Source organism: Chamaea fasciata, unplaced genomic scaffold (assembly GCF_029207755.1).
Source record: "Chamaea fasciata isolate MVZ Bird 193981 ecotype frontalis unplaced genomic scaffold, bChaFas1.0.hap1 SCAF_17, whole genome shotgun sequence".
Taxonomy (NCBI): domain Eukaryota; kingdom Metazoa; phylum Chordata; class Aves; order Passeriformes; family Sylviidae; genus Chamaea; species Chamaea fasciata.
Window position 1 is genome coordinate 3,488,964 of NW_027094102.1, and position 14,547 is coordinate 3,503,510.

Here is a 14,547-nt window from a genome sequence, read left to right on the forward strand (position 1 = left end):
TGGTTATTCACCGAGTCTGGACCCATTCCTTGCAGAGTTTTATCCCTCTGTGTACAAGTCCCAAATACTTTTTATAGCCCCTGCATAAATTCCAAGCCTGCCCTACATCCAAAACTTTTTAAGCTGGCAAAAATCAGAAAGCAAAACATGTTAATTGCTGCTGTGTACCAACTTCCAGCGCACTGGGCTTCCTACTGGGTTCATGTTCTCCATCCAAATGAGATATTCCAAAAAGGTTTTTTTCTAAAAGACCATGGCGAGACCACTGATGGCAGGAGAAATTTCTCTTGACCTCCAGCCACAGCAGCAGTGCCAAGAGAAGGCAGGAAGGTCATTAGCTGTTCTCATAGTATAAAAATTGTTACAGTAGATTAAAAATTAGCATGAAGAAATGAAGCACACACATATATTTTTAAAGCCTTTGTCAGGCAGCCAAAGCGAAAGCAGATTTCACCAGACCACGAAGAATGAAATGCGTGTGTTAGTCTTTGTACGGCTCGAGCTTATTTCCTTGCTAAATTCCAAGTTTTAGGTCTCTCCCACTGAGGCAGAAGGGCTGCTCAAGAAAACTCCCCAAATATCTTATAATAGCAGAGGGAATATTTTCCCCCTATTTTTCACAGTAAAACTTTGCCCAGGTGGTTAAATAAAATGAGATAACATTTCCAGAAAACGTGGTTGTGATTAGAGTCCCTGTTTCAACCACGTGTGTAAAAACTGGTTTATTTGGGAGGGTGTTTTGAAGGTTTAAGCGAGGGAGTCTCCTGACGATCCCTGGGCAGCAGCTCCCCTGGCTGTGCTGGGCAGTGGCAAATGCGTTTTCCATGGGGAATTTGTCAGATGTCCTTTGGAATAAAGGCATGGGGTGCACCGGAGGGAGCCCAAGCCTCGTGTCACATCTGCCCCACACTGGGACTTATAGAGCAGCTGGGGAAAGTCATTTTAGTCACCGTGTTGAAAAGTCTCCTCTGAAAAGTCAAACCCCATATTGTCGTTTTAAATGGTTTGTTCACTTTCAGGGAACATCCTGGGGTTTGATTGGTTGGGATCAGAAAAAAAATACACATATATATATATAAGCCACATGTCGTTGTCTGGAAAACAGAAAATTGACTGGAAGCAAAGGAAATGGCAAGGAAGGGGTGGGAGGGATTTAGAAGAAAAAAACCAAATGGGATGGGGGTATGGATGAGGGGATGGATGAAGGGTTGCACTGGGGATGGATGGGGCCTGGATGGGGAATGGACATGCGGATGGACGTGAAGATGGACATGGGGTTGGACAGGGGATGGATGTGGGGACGGACTGGAGAAGAACATGAAGATGGATGTGGGGATGGACTGGGGATGGACATGGACATGGGGACGGCCATGTGGATAGACATGGACATCAGGATAGACATGGACATGGACCTCAGGATGGACATGGACATGGATATGGGGATGGCCATGAGGATGGACATGGGCATGGACATGGATATGGGGATGGCCGTGTGGATGGACATGGACATGGATATGGGGATGGCCGTGTGGATGGACATGGACATGGATATGGGGATGGCCATGAGGATGGACATGGACATGGATATGGGGATGGCCATGAGGATGGACATGGACATGGATATGGGGATGGCCATGAGGATGGTCATGGACATGGATATGGGGATGGCCATGAGGATGGACATGGACAAGGATATGGGGATGGCCGTGTGGATGGACATGGACATGGATATGGGGATGGCCGTGTGGATGGACATGGACATGGATATGGGGATGGCCATGAGGATGGCCATGTTCACGGACGTGGGTGTTGCTGCCCCGGCCCCCGAAGGCCGGAACTCTGTCGTCGCGGCCGCGGTGCCGGGCGGAGCGGCGCGGGCGGGCGGCCGGAAGGCGGCGGGCGCTGCACCACGCGGAAGTGCCGGTCGGGCCGGGGCGATGGCGGCGCCCGGCGGCCGCGGGGGCCCGGGCTGGGGGGTCCCGGTCCCGCCCAGGGGCGGCCCGGCCCCGGCCCTCTGAGGGCTCCCGCTCTCGGCCCTCTGACGGGTCTCCGCCCCGACCCTCTGAGGGGCGGCCGCCGCGGGCCCCGCGCTGGGCTGGGGCCCGGCGGGGCGGGGGGCCATGGCCACCCGGCGTCTCACGGACGCGTTCTTGTTGTTGCGGAACAACGCGGTGCAGAGCCGGCAGCTGCTGGCCGAGCAAGTGAGTAGTTTCGGCTCCTCCAGCCCTCTGAATTCACGTAGCATGGCTGCTGCGGTGAGTCTCCTCCCTTCATCCTTCTGTTCTCGCCGCGCCCCGGGCGGCCCCGCCTGCCCCGGCCTCACCGCCCCGCGTCCCCTTCCCTGAGCCCTCTCCTCAAACCGCCCCTCTTCCCCTTCCCTGAGCCCTCTCCTCAAACCGCCCCGTGCCCCGACCTTCCTCCCCCTGCCCCTCCCTCCCCACCCTGTCTATTCCTATTTCCCCACTCCCTCACGTTAAAGAATAGAAGAGATCTCTGTTCGCTTCGTGCGTAATAAATCAAATGCTGTTCTGACATTGACAGGAGGTTTTTTGATGCCTCCTCACCTCCAAAAGGAAATAAATCCATAAAGCAGATCTCTTCTGTTCACCTCACTGTGGGCACTGTTAAATACACGGGTGTGGTTTATTCCCGTTGCTTAAATTTCTCCATAACTTGTTCCGAATGTTCATTGCCCTTTTTATTTATCCCTAAATACAAATAATGCTCAAACACATCTGTGAGGGAGGGGGGCCAGTAGGTTCTGGTGTAACTCCTCTTTACAGAGACTACCAAAAGTTACTGGTTCAGAGGCAATTTCTGTCACTTTTCCCAGGTTTTGAGCTAGTCAGGCTGTGATGGGCTGCTTGGCAGCTCAGCTCTGCTCAGGTTTTCACACTTTCTGTTTAAGCTCATCATTTATTTGTCATAGCCACCAGCAAATACCTGCTGGCAGTCTCATCACTCCAAACAGCTTTACATTGATGCATTTTGGTTGGGAAAAGCTGTGCTTCCTGTTGCTCTCAATGGTCTTTTTTCATTGCTAACTTTATTACACCTCTAAGCTGTGTATTAAATTGCATTTGCAGAACAGGAAATGTCCACAGTCATTTGTGTTTTACACGTGTACTTTGGCTCTGCATTTAGTCCTTGTTCATTTTTTTTTTATGTCACTTCTGTAGATCCTTGGGCTTTTTAAAACATCACCTAGAAAAAGCAGTGATATTTTGAACTCACTACTCCTGAGCAATGAAACTGCACTTCACTCAGCAGCCAGTGGAATTTATCACCTGCATCAAATATTTATTGGCAGTGTTTGTTAACATTAATTGAAGCTTTTAGCTGCCCACTCCAATGCAGTGGAGGCTCTCAGTGCCTGGAGGTTGTCCATCTGTGCAGTGGGTGAAAGGAGGAATTTTTGGCCCTGGGGGGCATCTCAGAGTCCCACAGTGGCTCCAGGTGAACTGTTGCAGGCAGAAGTGTGCAGCTGTCAGTGTGAGCTGTTTGTCTCCCCTGGGTTTGGGTCCTGTTGCTGTCAGAGTTGCAGGTTTCCCTTGGGTGGTGTCCCCAGGCAGAGCTGCTGGATGCCAGCAGGGCAGGGTGGCCAATTCCAGCCTGCAGGAATTTCAGCTTCCCTGAGTTCATCTCCATCTTCCTCCTGGAGAAATCCTTCACTGTGAGAACTCTCTGTCAAGAATCCATTCCTGAAGTCAGACAGTGAAAGCAGCAGCTAACAGAAGAGTCCTGTTCCAAAAGACAATCTTGGGGAATCTCATAAGACATCATCAGCTGATGCTGCTTTGTTAAAGCACAAGCATCCTGTCCCATTTTAGGTCTGACTTTGTTAATCTTGCAGTGAAATATCCTTTTGCTCACACGTCCCCTCCCCAGTGCCAGGCCTGATGAACAGGGGAGGTGCAGATCCGTGTCCTGTGTGTTTTTTCAGGTCCCTGCAGGGTTAATGTTCCCTGGAAGCAGAGCACAGCTCAAGTGTGTACAGAAGTGACCGAGCATTTGCTGTTGCATTTTGTCTTTTGCTGTCTGTTTGACCCTGTGACAACTGGGGTGTTTGTCAATAAATGTCCCACAAAAGCTTCTCTGTGCCCCCTCCAATCATCATCAAACCCAGGGGATGCTGAGTGCTGCAGTCAGGCTGCCCTTGCTGTCATTCTTCACTGTATTCTACTGCAGCTTTTCTGCCTGACATTTCAGGATTTAGAAACTCCACTGTGCAATTACTTTGTAAAACAAACCAAGCTCTGCACTTGATTTCTTATGTTCTTGCTGTTTACCAAGGAACTGAAATATTTCTTTGCAAAGTTGGTGCATTAAGCAAAATGCTGACTTGAAATGCAATATCATGATGTATTTATTGATTAACCATGTCTTAAAAGCCAGTTTGTTTGTTCTTGGTAAACCATCATGCTTTAAAAATAAATCAGTGTTTTCTCAACTGACCATGCCCTATATCTGTCCTATGTCTCTTTTTTCCCTTTTATCTTTTGCTGTCTCTAACTGGATGGGGCTGATGGGATCCACAAATCACTTCAGGAGCTGGATGAGGTATTGTTTTTCACTTTTTATTCTGCCATGGGGCATCAAGCCTACATCACTGAGCTAAAATATTCTTTCTTTACTCTGCTAGTTTATAGAATTTCATTGTACAGGATGAAGTGTCTGTGCACAGTAGAAGGACAGGCTGCACAGAGAAAACAAGCATTTTGTGATGTTCTATTGTGAACAGATGAGTGTACGAACCAGTCTGACATATTGTGCACACGTGGGGTGGAGTGACTTTGCACAGTGAAGCCCTCAACTGTTCTTCATGCTGTGCATAAATTATGCAAACTTTATTGATCAGGAAATCAGGTCAGGGATAAAGAAACTGCTTTCAAGAAGGAGTTGCTCAGGAAGGAAGGGGGATTGTTTTTTAAGAAGGGATGGGGTAGGGAACCACAAAACTTTTCAGGCCTGATAAAGGAAAATGACAAATTTGGAAGAAAATGGGAAGAGTTTGTATGAAAGCTTTCCCAAGTAATTAGTTAATGTTGTAAGTGGTATCACTGATGAACATCTCCAGTACTGCCTTGGCTATTTGTGTTTAGTACAATTATCACTAAGTAATCTAACCATTTGAGTTGCATGTCAGTTTGCAAGAGTGTTTGTTCTTCAAAATAACCTCGTTTGAGAACAAGCAGTTATAATAAATACTTTTTCCGAGATTTTCCCAAATGCAGTTTTCCAACTTGCCAGGCCCAGTATGAACTGTGCTGTGAATTGTCTGATAGAAATGTACCAACATGAGAGTTACTTGAATTCTCACTGCAATACCATCTTTCCTCCTGGAAACTTTGCTAAGAATTTATTCTAAGAGTAACTCTGAGCTTTCAGGTGCTGTAGGACGTGGGAGGGTGGGAGGTGATTAGCCCAGAGGGCCAAACCAGGAGACGTGACGTTTGCTCACAGGCAAACACATCTCTGAGGTTAATTCCTATGGGAAGGCACTCATGCACTTTTTTCTGATGCTCAAGGGTTTGGATGTAATTAGAATGAAGCTAATTGGCTGTGTTTTGTGCCCCTGCAGCTGGCTGATGACCGCATGGCCCTGGTGTCAGGGATCAGCCTGGACCCCGAGGCTGCCATCGGCGTGACCAAGCGCCTGCCTCCCAAGTGGGTGGATGGGGCAGACGAGGTGAGTGCTGAGCTCTGGCACATCCAGCTGCACTTCCCATGCAGGGCTTTGTTAGTCTTGTCACTCACATTCTCTCGGCTTTGTAGCAGAGATAGTATTGGAAGAAAGATTCAGATTAGAATTTTTAGTTTGAATTTTTGTTTGAAGCCGATGAGGGGTGCAGTTGAATAGACCCTAAAGTGGTGGAGATGAGCAGTGCAGTGTTTAAAAACAGGAAATATTAGTGTCTTCTAGCAGGAGAACTTTCCTACCTGTGCAGTCTGGATGCCTTGCAAGTTATGGAAATACTTGGACAAATGCAAGGGAAGGATTCTGGAAGCATCCAGTTAACAACTCCAATTATTTGGAGTGTGAAGCTATTCTTGACTTGAAGAAAATCCTTTTTTTTAAACGTACACTCAGAACAGCTGTTGGCTCATCAGTTTGTGTGGACAGAACCCATTGTACAAAGAGATGCTTGGTCTCCTTTTTACTGCTATCATAATCATCCTTACAGATTTATTTTTAATTACTTGGTTGAAAGCACGGCATTTAACTTCTACTGCTGAGTTGAGGCTATTCAATTTCTGACAGAGTTGAAGGTGTGACCTGAATTTTCATTTATTTTTTTGGAAGTTGGCTAAATCTTCTTGCTGTGATGCTGTATAATTATGAAAATATTATTTCAACTTAATGAAGCATATTTGAAAGCAGCAGTCTTGTCTAAGATTAATGAGTAGGTTTTAAAAAGTAGCAAACTCGGAGTCTATTAAGAGTATTTAGTTTCTTAGTCAACTTTTTATGTGGCTTTTAATAATATTTGGTCTGCCTTTTATGTTACAGATTTCTCTCAATGATTTTTGTCTAACATTTCTCAGAACCTTTATCCCCGAAGCATGAATTAATTCCCTTTCTTCCTGTTGGGCTTTCTGTTTTAGATTCAGTATGATATTGCCAGGGTTAAACAGAAGATGAAAGAATTAGCCAGTCTTCATGATAAACATCTAAACAGACCCACACTGGATGACAGCAGTGAAGAGGAACGGGCAATAGAAATAACAACCCAGGAGATCACACAGGTACAGAGTGCTTTGGGTCCTAAACCTCCAGTTTGCCACATCTTTAATGCATTAGGATGATGCAGTGGTTTGCTCTGAGCAAAGGAATTATTTTGTGATCGGTATTGGAGCGAGCCAGAAGTCCTGGGCTCTGCTCTGAACTTCCCAACGAGTCACTTAAACCTCCTTGTTCTTTCCCTTACCTGTTTGATTTTCTACTTGGAACAGGGCTGGGAGATTAACCAAATCAAATTTACAGTTATCTCAGAGAAATCCCTCTCTGCAGATGTCTAGTCTGAGGCTTGCAGTCCAGCTAATTATAATGAAGCAAATGTCTTTAGTCAGAGGGAGTTGTGTTACTCTGCTGCCTTGTTAGCTTGAAGTTATTTGTTCATTTATGTTCTGTTTCCTTGTCTTTTTAAACACTGCACGGGGCAAATTAAGAAATTACTTTTAAAAATGTAGAAATCAAAATACCAGTCTTGAATGTGGCACTTTCGGGGCAAATTAAGAAATTACTTTTAAAAATGTAGAAATCAAAATACCAGTCTTGAATGTGGCACTTTCGCAGTGTGCTGCTCAAGGCCTGTGCTGCTGTATGCTTTTGCACTAACGGAATTGTTTTCTCAGTTATTCCACAGATGTCAGAGAGCAGTCCAGGTGTTGCAGAGCAGGTCACGCACTTGTACAGAACAAGAAGCTCGTGTTCTCAGGAATGTAGTGTCTTCCTTAGCACAGTCCCTTCAGGACCTTTCCACCAACTTTAGGCATGCACAGTCTGACTATCTCAAACGTAAGCATAAGAGATGTAACTGTAATGCATGGACCCCTTCTGTGCAAAGCACTCACTGAGGTGTGCTGGTTTTCTTGGTTGGGAAGCCTGAAGCACAGAAGGGTTAAGTGGTGCACACAGGACTAAGTCGAGGTTAGAATTGGAGAGTTTCTGGTTCACAGCTCATGTTCAAACTGCTTTGTTCTGCTTCTTTTCCTTGTTGCTAAAGAAGACATGTCATAGTTGAGCATATCAACAGAACAGTATTTCATCCATCCACATTTTTAATGCATTTTGCTTCTCAAATTGTGGTTTGGAAAGATGCATCTGTTACACTGGTGAAGCAGCCACTGGTGTTCAGCCATGATACCTGCTGCAGATGGCAGGCTGTGATGGATAAAGCTTAAGAGCTAGTCTGTGATAAATTAAAATTCTGCATCCATAAACAGATTGCAAGTGGGACCATTTCTGTTTAAAAGTAAAATTTTGTTCGATTCTGTTTTTAAGATGAGTCAGATTATTTTAATCTTGAAAGAAACCCACAAAAACTTTATTTTTAAATTTAATGTTGATATTTCTTCCTCCTGTGGTGTAAATGGCACAGGTGGAACTGAAGATCACCAGGCAAGGAGTGTTCCTAAGAGACGTTGTTACAAAATAGCCTGGAGTGATCACACTTTAACGCTCTTAACCTTCCTAATTTTTTAACTGCATGGAACATAACAACTTAAAAGTCACTGATTTAATCAGTCTTGCAAGTCTTGTTGAATTTGTTATGCTTCTGTTAAATAGTAAGCCTCAGTTAAAATTTAAATATTGTGATTTATGTCATTTACTACCCAGATTTTCTTTTTTATCCTTTTCTGTCTGATGCTTCAGACCTTACCCTGATTATAGTGTCCTTAAATATCATGCTTAAATATAGTTTGTCTTTTACAGGTATGAAAAATAGAGAAGAAAGGTCCAAACACTTCTTTGACACCTCAGTCCCACTGATGGATGATGGAGAGGATGATACACTTTATGATAGAGTAAGTTAAGATGTTATCACACAAATTCAATATGAATTGCATTTTCTCTTCTCAGATTATAAATATCTGTCCGAGTTATGAAATCTTGTTATCCTTTTAGTTATTTCTAATATTTTCATGCTGTTGATATTACCTCAACATGTAAATCTTGTATTTCAACAGGGTTTTACAGATGACCAGCTGGCATTGGTGGAGCAAAACACGCTGATGGTGGAAGAGAGGGAACGAGAAATCCGTCAGATTGTGCAGTCAATCTCTGATCTCAACGAAATATTTAGGGACCTGGGAGCAATGATAGTAGAACAGGTACATCGACAGCACAGTGTTAGTGAGAAATGGGAACAATCCATGTAGTGTTAAGGCTTCCAGACTCACTTTTTCCTAATTTACTTCTTCATGCTCAGATTTCCTGTGCTTGAAATATGCCACAGGTTGAGTTAAGGAAAATAAGTGAATAATAATTCAACTAGTAGTGTGTGTTCAACTTTAAAAAAAAAAACCCAAAAACATCAAAAGCCAAGGTTTTCTTGGTTATTTCTCCCAGAGATTCAGTTTATGGTAAATGTGTCAGCCAAGAGCACCTGGTCTGGAATCAAGATGATTTTTAGGGATGTGATGTGAGATGGTGACAGAGCTGCTATTAGGAGCTGAGCAAGGAAGTTGTTTATTAAAGTCCCAACTAGTTCTGTAAAAGTTCATTGTTTACATAGTTCATGAGCTGTTTGCTGTGAGTGTTGTTAATTACTCTGCTGCTTATGATAACATTTGCTTTATGAAGTTCATTTAGGTTCAATTTGGTGCTTGTTTTCTCCATTTTATTTAGGGAACAGTTCTAGATAGAATTGACTATAATATTGAACAGTCATGTATGAAAACTGAAGAGGGTCTAAAACAACTGCATAAGGTAAGCTGATGGAATACTTAAGCCATTTTGCATATCTAATAAGCTTTTATAATTAAATAGCTATTAAGTTAGTTTTCAATTAAACATTGTCCCTTTTAGAAATTCCTTCTGTACAGTATGAAATGTCCAGCTGTACCGCAGGAGGAACTTTCCATATAACTTCTGGTAATGTCATGCTTGATGCCTCGAGTTAATTTCTTAAATGACTTTCTGGGCATCCAACCAATGTGCTTTGATATTTATATTGCTGACCCGGTGGGACCTGTCTGCAATTCCTTCCCTGTTTGAAAAGCCAGGCACTTGGGAATAGGGCTGGTTATTGGGTCCCTCACTGCAGATTCTAATTTGGAAACATTATCTCAATCACATGAGCAGAAAGAATGGTTATTGATGTTTTCTCTTACCATCAGACACTTGTTAGATGGCAGGTCCAGCCTCTTGCTTTAATGTGAAGCTTTTGCTGTAAACACCTGAAAAGTTTTAAAAGCATTGATCTCAGCAGATCAGAGTTTTGTGGTCTTTTTGTTTTGGTTTTATTTTGAAGGCTTATTAATTAAAAGCAAAAGACAGGCTTTGTTTTGTTTAGCTTCTATTAGTAGACTTTCATTTGGCTTTTGGAGAGTTTTCTCTGTCTTGTGTCCTCTTAATTCCCCTGGGAAAAGGAGGAGAGGGATGAGAAAATATAGTTAGAAGAAAGAAGAAATTAAGCAGAAAACTTGAGAACCGACTCAAAAATAAAACTTTCAGTTCTAATTGAAAAGAAATGAAAATGCACAGCTGACCAGGTACAACAAATGTGCCTGTTAAAAAAGGAAGTTTGTTGTGAATTGTGATGTCCTTCAAATATGATACAGGAATCTTATCTCAGCAAACTGAGCCTTTTAACAGGGTTAAAGTGCACATTTGCCTTCTGGCGCAGATCAGAGTTATTGTGTGGGAATTGCCTGCAATATACATTGTCAGGTTACCAAACAACAACTTGAAATACATGGACTTCACTTACACTAAACGAGAATCTGTACTTCAGCCTTGCAGAAATCTAATTATTGACTCTCTCCTCTCTGTTTTGTAGGCAGAGCAATATCAAAAGAAGAATCGGAAGATGCTCGTTATTTTAATTTTGTTTGTTATAGTAATTGTCCTTATTGTTGTTCTTATCGGTGTAAAGTCACACTAGGTTTTGCTTCATTTTTCTCATTTTTGGAGTTTCTGTGAACTTTTTTCCCAATGTGAATGGATGGACCTGCACTCCAGAAAGCAGCCTTTGAATGTACGAGCCCTCGTGGTGCAACGTCTGTGCAATGTTTCTGTAGAATTCTTCAAAGTACAAGTTTGGTGATCTGTGAGGTGTTTGTAAGGATTATATGGAAAATGTCAGGAAATTTGATGCTCCCACACACAAAAAAAATTGGCTCTCTATACAGAGGTATTTTGAAACAGTACTTAAGAATAATTAAATTTTGAAGTTTACCAGTGACTACGGTAATTAGTGTGTTACTGTGAACAAAAATGTGTTGTCTTCTATATTCTTACGTCATAATTGTTACAGGCTTCAAATTTGAACCATGTTACTGAGTCAATGGGACTGGATATCAAAAAGTGATCTTGATGTAAAATTTGTTGAGACATAAAATTGTTTGATTGAATGCCCTTTCTTCCAGACTCAAAAACTCCAAAGAACTGGATAGACAGCTAAAAAGGAAAGCTTTTAGCAACCAGAAAGTAATCCAACCCCTGTGATCTTAATTTAGATACTGCACCATTACTAAGAATCAGTGGTACTCGATCTTGTAAATAACAAGATGTAATCACTGGCATAATTTAACGTGTTTAGTTAATTAAAAAATTTTCTGAGCTTGAGTAATCATGGGAATGATTTTCCTTCATTGGGATGATCAAATATATTTTTCATGCATTATTTTTTCAGTTTGAAGTACAGACATTACATTAAAGCAGTGAAGTTAAGCTGAAAAAGCAGAGTAGAAACTCAAAAAAGAGAATCTCTCTGGCCTGCTGCAGTGGGTCTTGGATGTTTCAAACTGTAGCTGCTGTATAAGCTGTTTACTTTACAGTGCATTTGTCCATATGGGTTATGTTTTTTGTATAAGAAATGGCTTCACTACAGTACATGTTACATCCATTTGCCCTGACAGGAAATTCTCTTTCACGTCTGCCTGGAAGAGGACATGTTTGTGGTCTTTTACTGACCATGAGAGATGTCACGCACGTGACATGTTACAAGGCCTTCAGTGGAGAATTTGGGGTTTTCACTGCTTTTTTCAGTGGAAAACTTTGCTGCAGGCCGTACAACAGAAATTCAGGCAACACATAAGTAATAGAATGCTCTTAATTTAATTCAGGCCTGAAGTGGTGTGCAATTGTAGAGGCCTTGTCTTAATATTTTTAATATTGCTTTTTTATATGTTTGGGTGGTTGTTTTTTTTTCCAAAGGGACTGTAGCTTCCTTCATTTTTTTTCACGGATACAAGTGCTCCCCACAGACCTGCAGAGATGCTCTGCTCCAAGCCCCAGAAGTGCAGTTTCAAAACACTATCATACTGAAGTTGCATCTGTCGCCTGCCCCGAGTTTCTTTACTCTGTGCTAAAGAGGACTTGAGACCTGGCTTTAAACTGACCATTTTCAGGGATGGACCTGAAAGCAAAGACTGCAAAAATACTGAAAGCCTTGGCTTTTTTGTGGGGCTTATAAGTTTTGTACCACTCCTGTTACCTGTAGAGAAAGGGGATGTTGAACCACCAAAACTGCCAGTTCAAACACTTCATTGAATTCATGAAGTAAATTGGTGAGAGGAAGAATGAGGCTTGTGTTGGGTGTGCAGCTCCCCTGTTCTGGTGATAGATCTTTCAATGATCGTGAGTAAAACTACTGTCTCCCTCGTGCTGTCTGCATCACTTGGTGTGAAGCAGCAAATTGCTATAATTTAATATACTGTATTTGCAACCTTCTCTCTAACATGAGATCGTGTTATTTATTTCTGTCTTGACCGGTGCTTTTGACATTTTATCATGGCAGATGGTTTCAAAGAAGTAATAAAACACTTCCAACCTAATTGGGCAATTATTCGTTTTTTTAATTTAAATTATAAACTGAAACATACTTTTGTGATATTAACATGTTTCTGTTGTTCATAATAAATGAAAGTGGCAGTGATGTGAAATATCCTTTTTTTTTTTCAAAAAGTAACTTTCAGTAGCACAATGTCATTTGCATTGTCAAGAGTTATTTCCCATGAGTTATGTCCACTGTCTACCTATTTTCTACCAAAATTCTGTATGAGGAAATGCATTTTTATTGAGGTTAAATTCACATGTCAAGTGTCCTGTGTAACTTGAGCTGGAATTTCTCGAAGCTTGATTCTCTTGAGGAAGAAAACTCGGGACAGGCTGGATTCTAAATCACTGCTGGTGTGTGGCTTATTCTGAGTCAGTCTGAATAACTGTCAGCAGTTCAATCAGACCTGCTGCTGTGCTTTGTGGGAGTATCCCCACAAAAGGGGATCTGTCTGTGCCTTTGGGCAATGAAAGCCCAGAAAAGCCACAGCAGCTGCTGCCTCCTCAGGTATTCCAGGAGCTGCCTGAGCCTCCTGCCTTCGCTTCTGCCCAGCCCTGGAGATCTCTTTGTGCTGCTGCAGGCACAGCTGGGACCCTCTCTGAGCCCGGGGCTTCTTCATGGCTGCTGGATTCTTCTCAGCCGGTATGGAAGCTCAAATTCCTCGCAAGGGAACAGAACAGCATTGCTAAAGCGTCTCCCAAGGGTTTGTGTCTCCTCAGCTGGTGGGAATGGCCTGTAGAGCTGTTGGCTTGTACACAGTTTCTCCATTAAAATGCATGTGAGGGTGCAAAAAATGAGCTGCAACTTGTTAACAGAAATTAATTATACGCCGAAAGGACAGTATCAAAAGCACTGTAATAGCAAATTTATTTTCACTGCAAGTTTTCTCTAGAAACTGGAAAGTAATGTGGGAGAATTGGTTTTTCACTTGCTGATTTTTGGAATATGCTAAAAATTGGAATATCTATACTTAATGTCATGTTCACTGCCTAGATTGCATTGATTTAAGGTCTGCTTTTATGAACCACAACACAAAGGAGTCTTAACTCTCTTGCTTAAGTATTTGGAAGCTCTGCTTTTGGTACAGCCTTTCAAGATTTAAGTTCTTGGATAGGTGACAGTGAAACTGATTTTGTTGGAAAAAATACACTTACTATTTAAAAAACCCCAAACCAAACATCCACCTTACACAAAACTCATTAAAACAGGGGATTCATTATAAGTTTGCATATTAATTATGATGGATTGTGTAAAAATATATTTTACTGGCTTAATTCCATGAATACTTGTAGAGGATCAATAACTGGAGAGAGGTCCTTGCTGCAGCTTCTGCTGAAGCTCAGGCCAGTAGAAGCGTTTGCAGCGGCTGGTGATGGGATGTCACAGGGAATTTCTGTAGATAAAATTGATTTCCTCAGTCCATTCCCTTCACAACACATTCCCTGCAACAAAAGGATCGTGGGTTAGGTGAGCGTTTCCTACTGTTTTATTTGCTTTTCAGATGCTGTGGATTCAGGGAATGTGCTGGGTTTGGACTCTTAGAGCAGCAGGAACAAGCAGATTTTGAACTCGATGATTGGGAGCTTACTGCCTGGAGGAATCTTTGGAATGTCTCAATCCTGAAGTAATTGCTCTGTGTCTTCTCACTCCCACGCTGATCTTATACATTGGGATAACAGTGGACCCCTGAGCAGTGTGTTTTCTGTGGCTCAGTAAAGAGACTCGTTAAAGTTAGAGCCTGTATATTGAGTTACTCTCCCGACTGTGAGGATGCACGACCGACCTCTGCAACAGATGTTCCTACAACTTTTATTTTCAATAAAGTTTCTGTGATGTCCCTTCAAAGACCTTACTCTAAGAAGTTGGGGTTTTTTCTGGAATTCAGCCTGGGGTTTGGGGGGTTTTAGGTGTATTTCCATTATATGCATCAGAATTCGCCTTTCCCGCGTAGGTGGAAGATTGCACAGACCTTCCCGGCTTTCCTGGCTGCAGATCACTGAGCATCAGCTCCCCCATGGAATGGTCACAGCACCAAACCCGT

General features: G+C 42.6%; 1 protein-coding gene across 3 annotated transcripts; it reads left to right on the top strand.

The window, feature by feature from the left end:
* The first annotated feature begins 1,925 nt into the window (after positions 1-1,925).
* On the top strand, positions 1,926-12,504 carry STX16 (syntaxin 16). 3 transcript variants are annotated; one of them, XM_066198869.1, is made up of 8 exons: positions 1,926-2,255; positions 5,582-5,689; positions 6,607-6,747; positions 7,357-7,519; positions 8,438-8,529; positions 8,692-8,835; positions 9,353-9,433; positions 10,506-12,504. In XM_066198869.1, exons 1-8 carry the CDS (start codon positions 2,121-2,123, stop codon positions 10,608-10,610), a joined length of 969 nt encoding a protein of 322 aa, XP_066054966.1. In that variant the 5' UTR covers positions 1,926-2,120; the 3' UTR covers positions 10,611-12,504. The 3 variants fall into 3 exon arrangements, with proteins under 3 accessions (XP_066054966.1, XP_066054967.1, XP_066054968.1); XM_066198870.1 differs by having other exon boundaries at positions 1,926-2,201; XM_066198871.1 differs by lacking the exon at positions 1,926-2,255 and adding an exon at positions 4,531-4,560.
* The last annotated feature ends 2,043 nt before the right edge of the window (positions 12,505-14,547 follow it).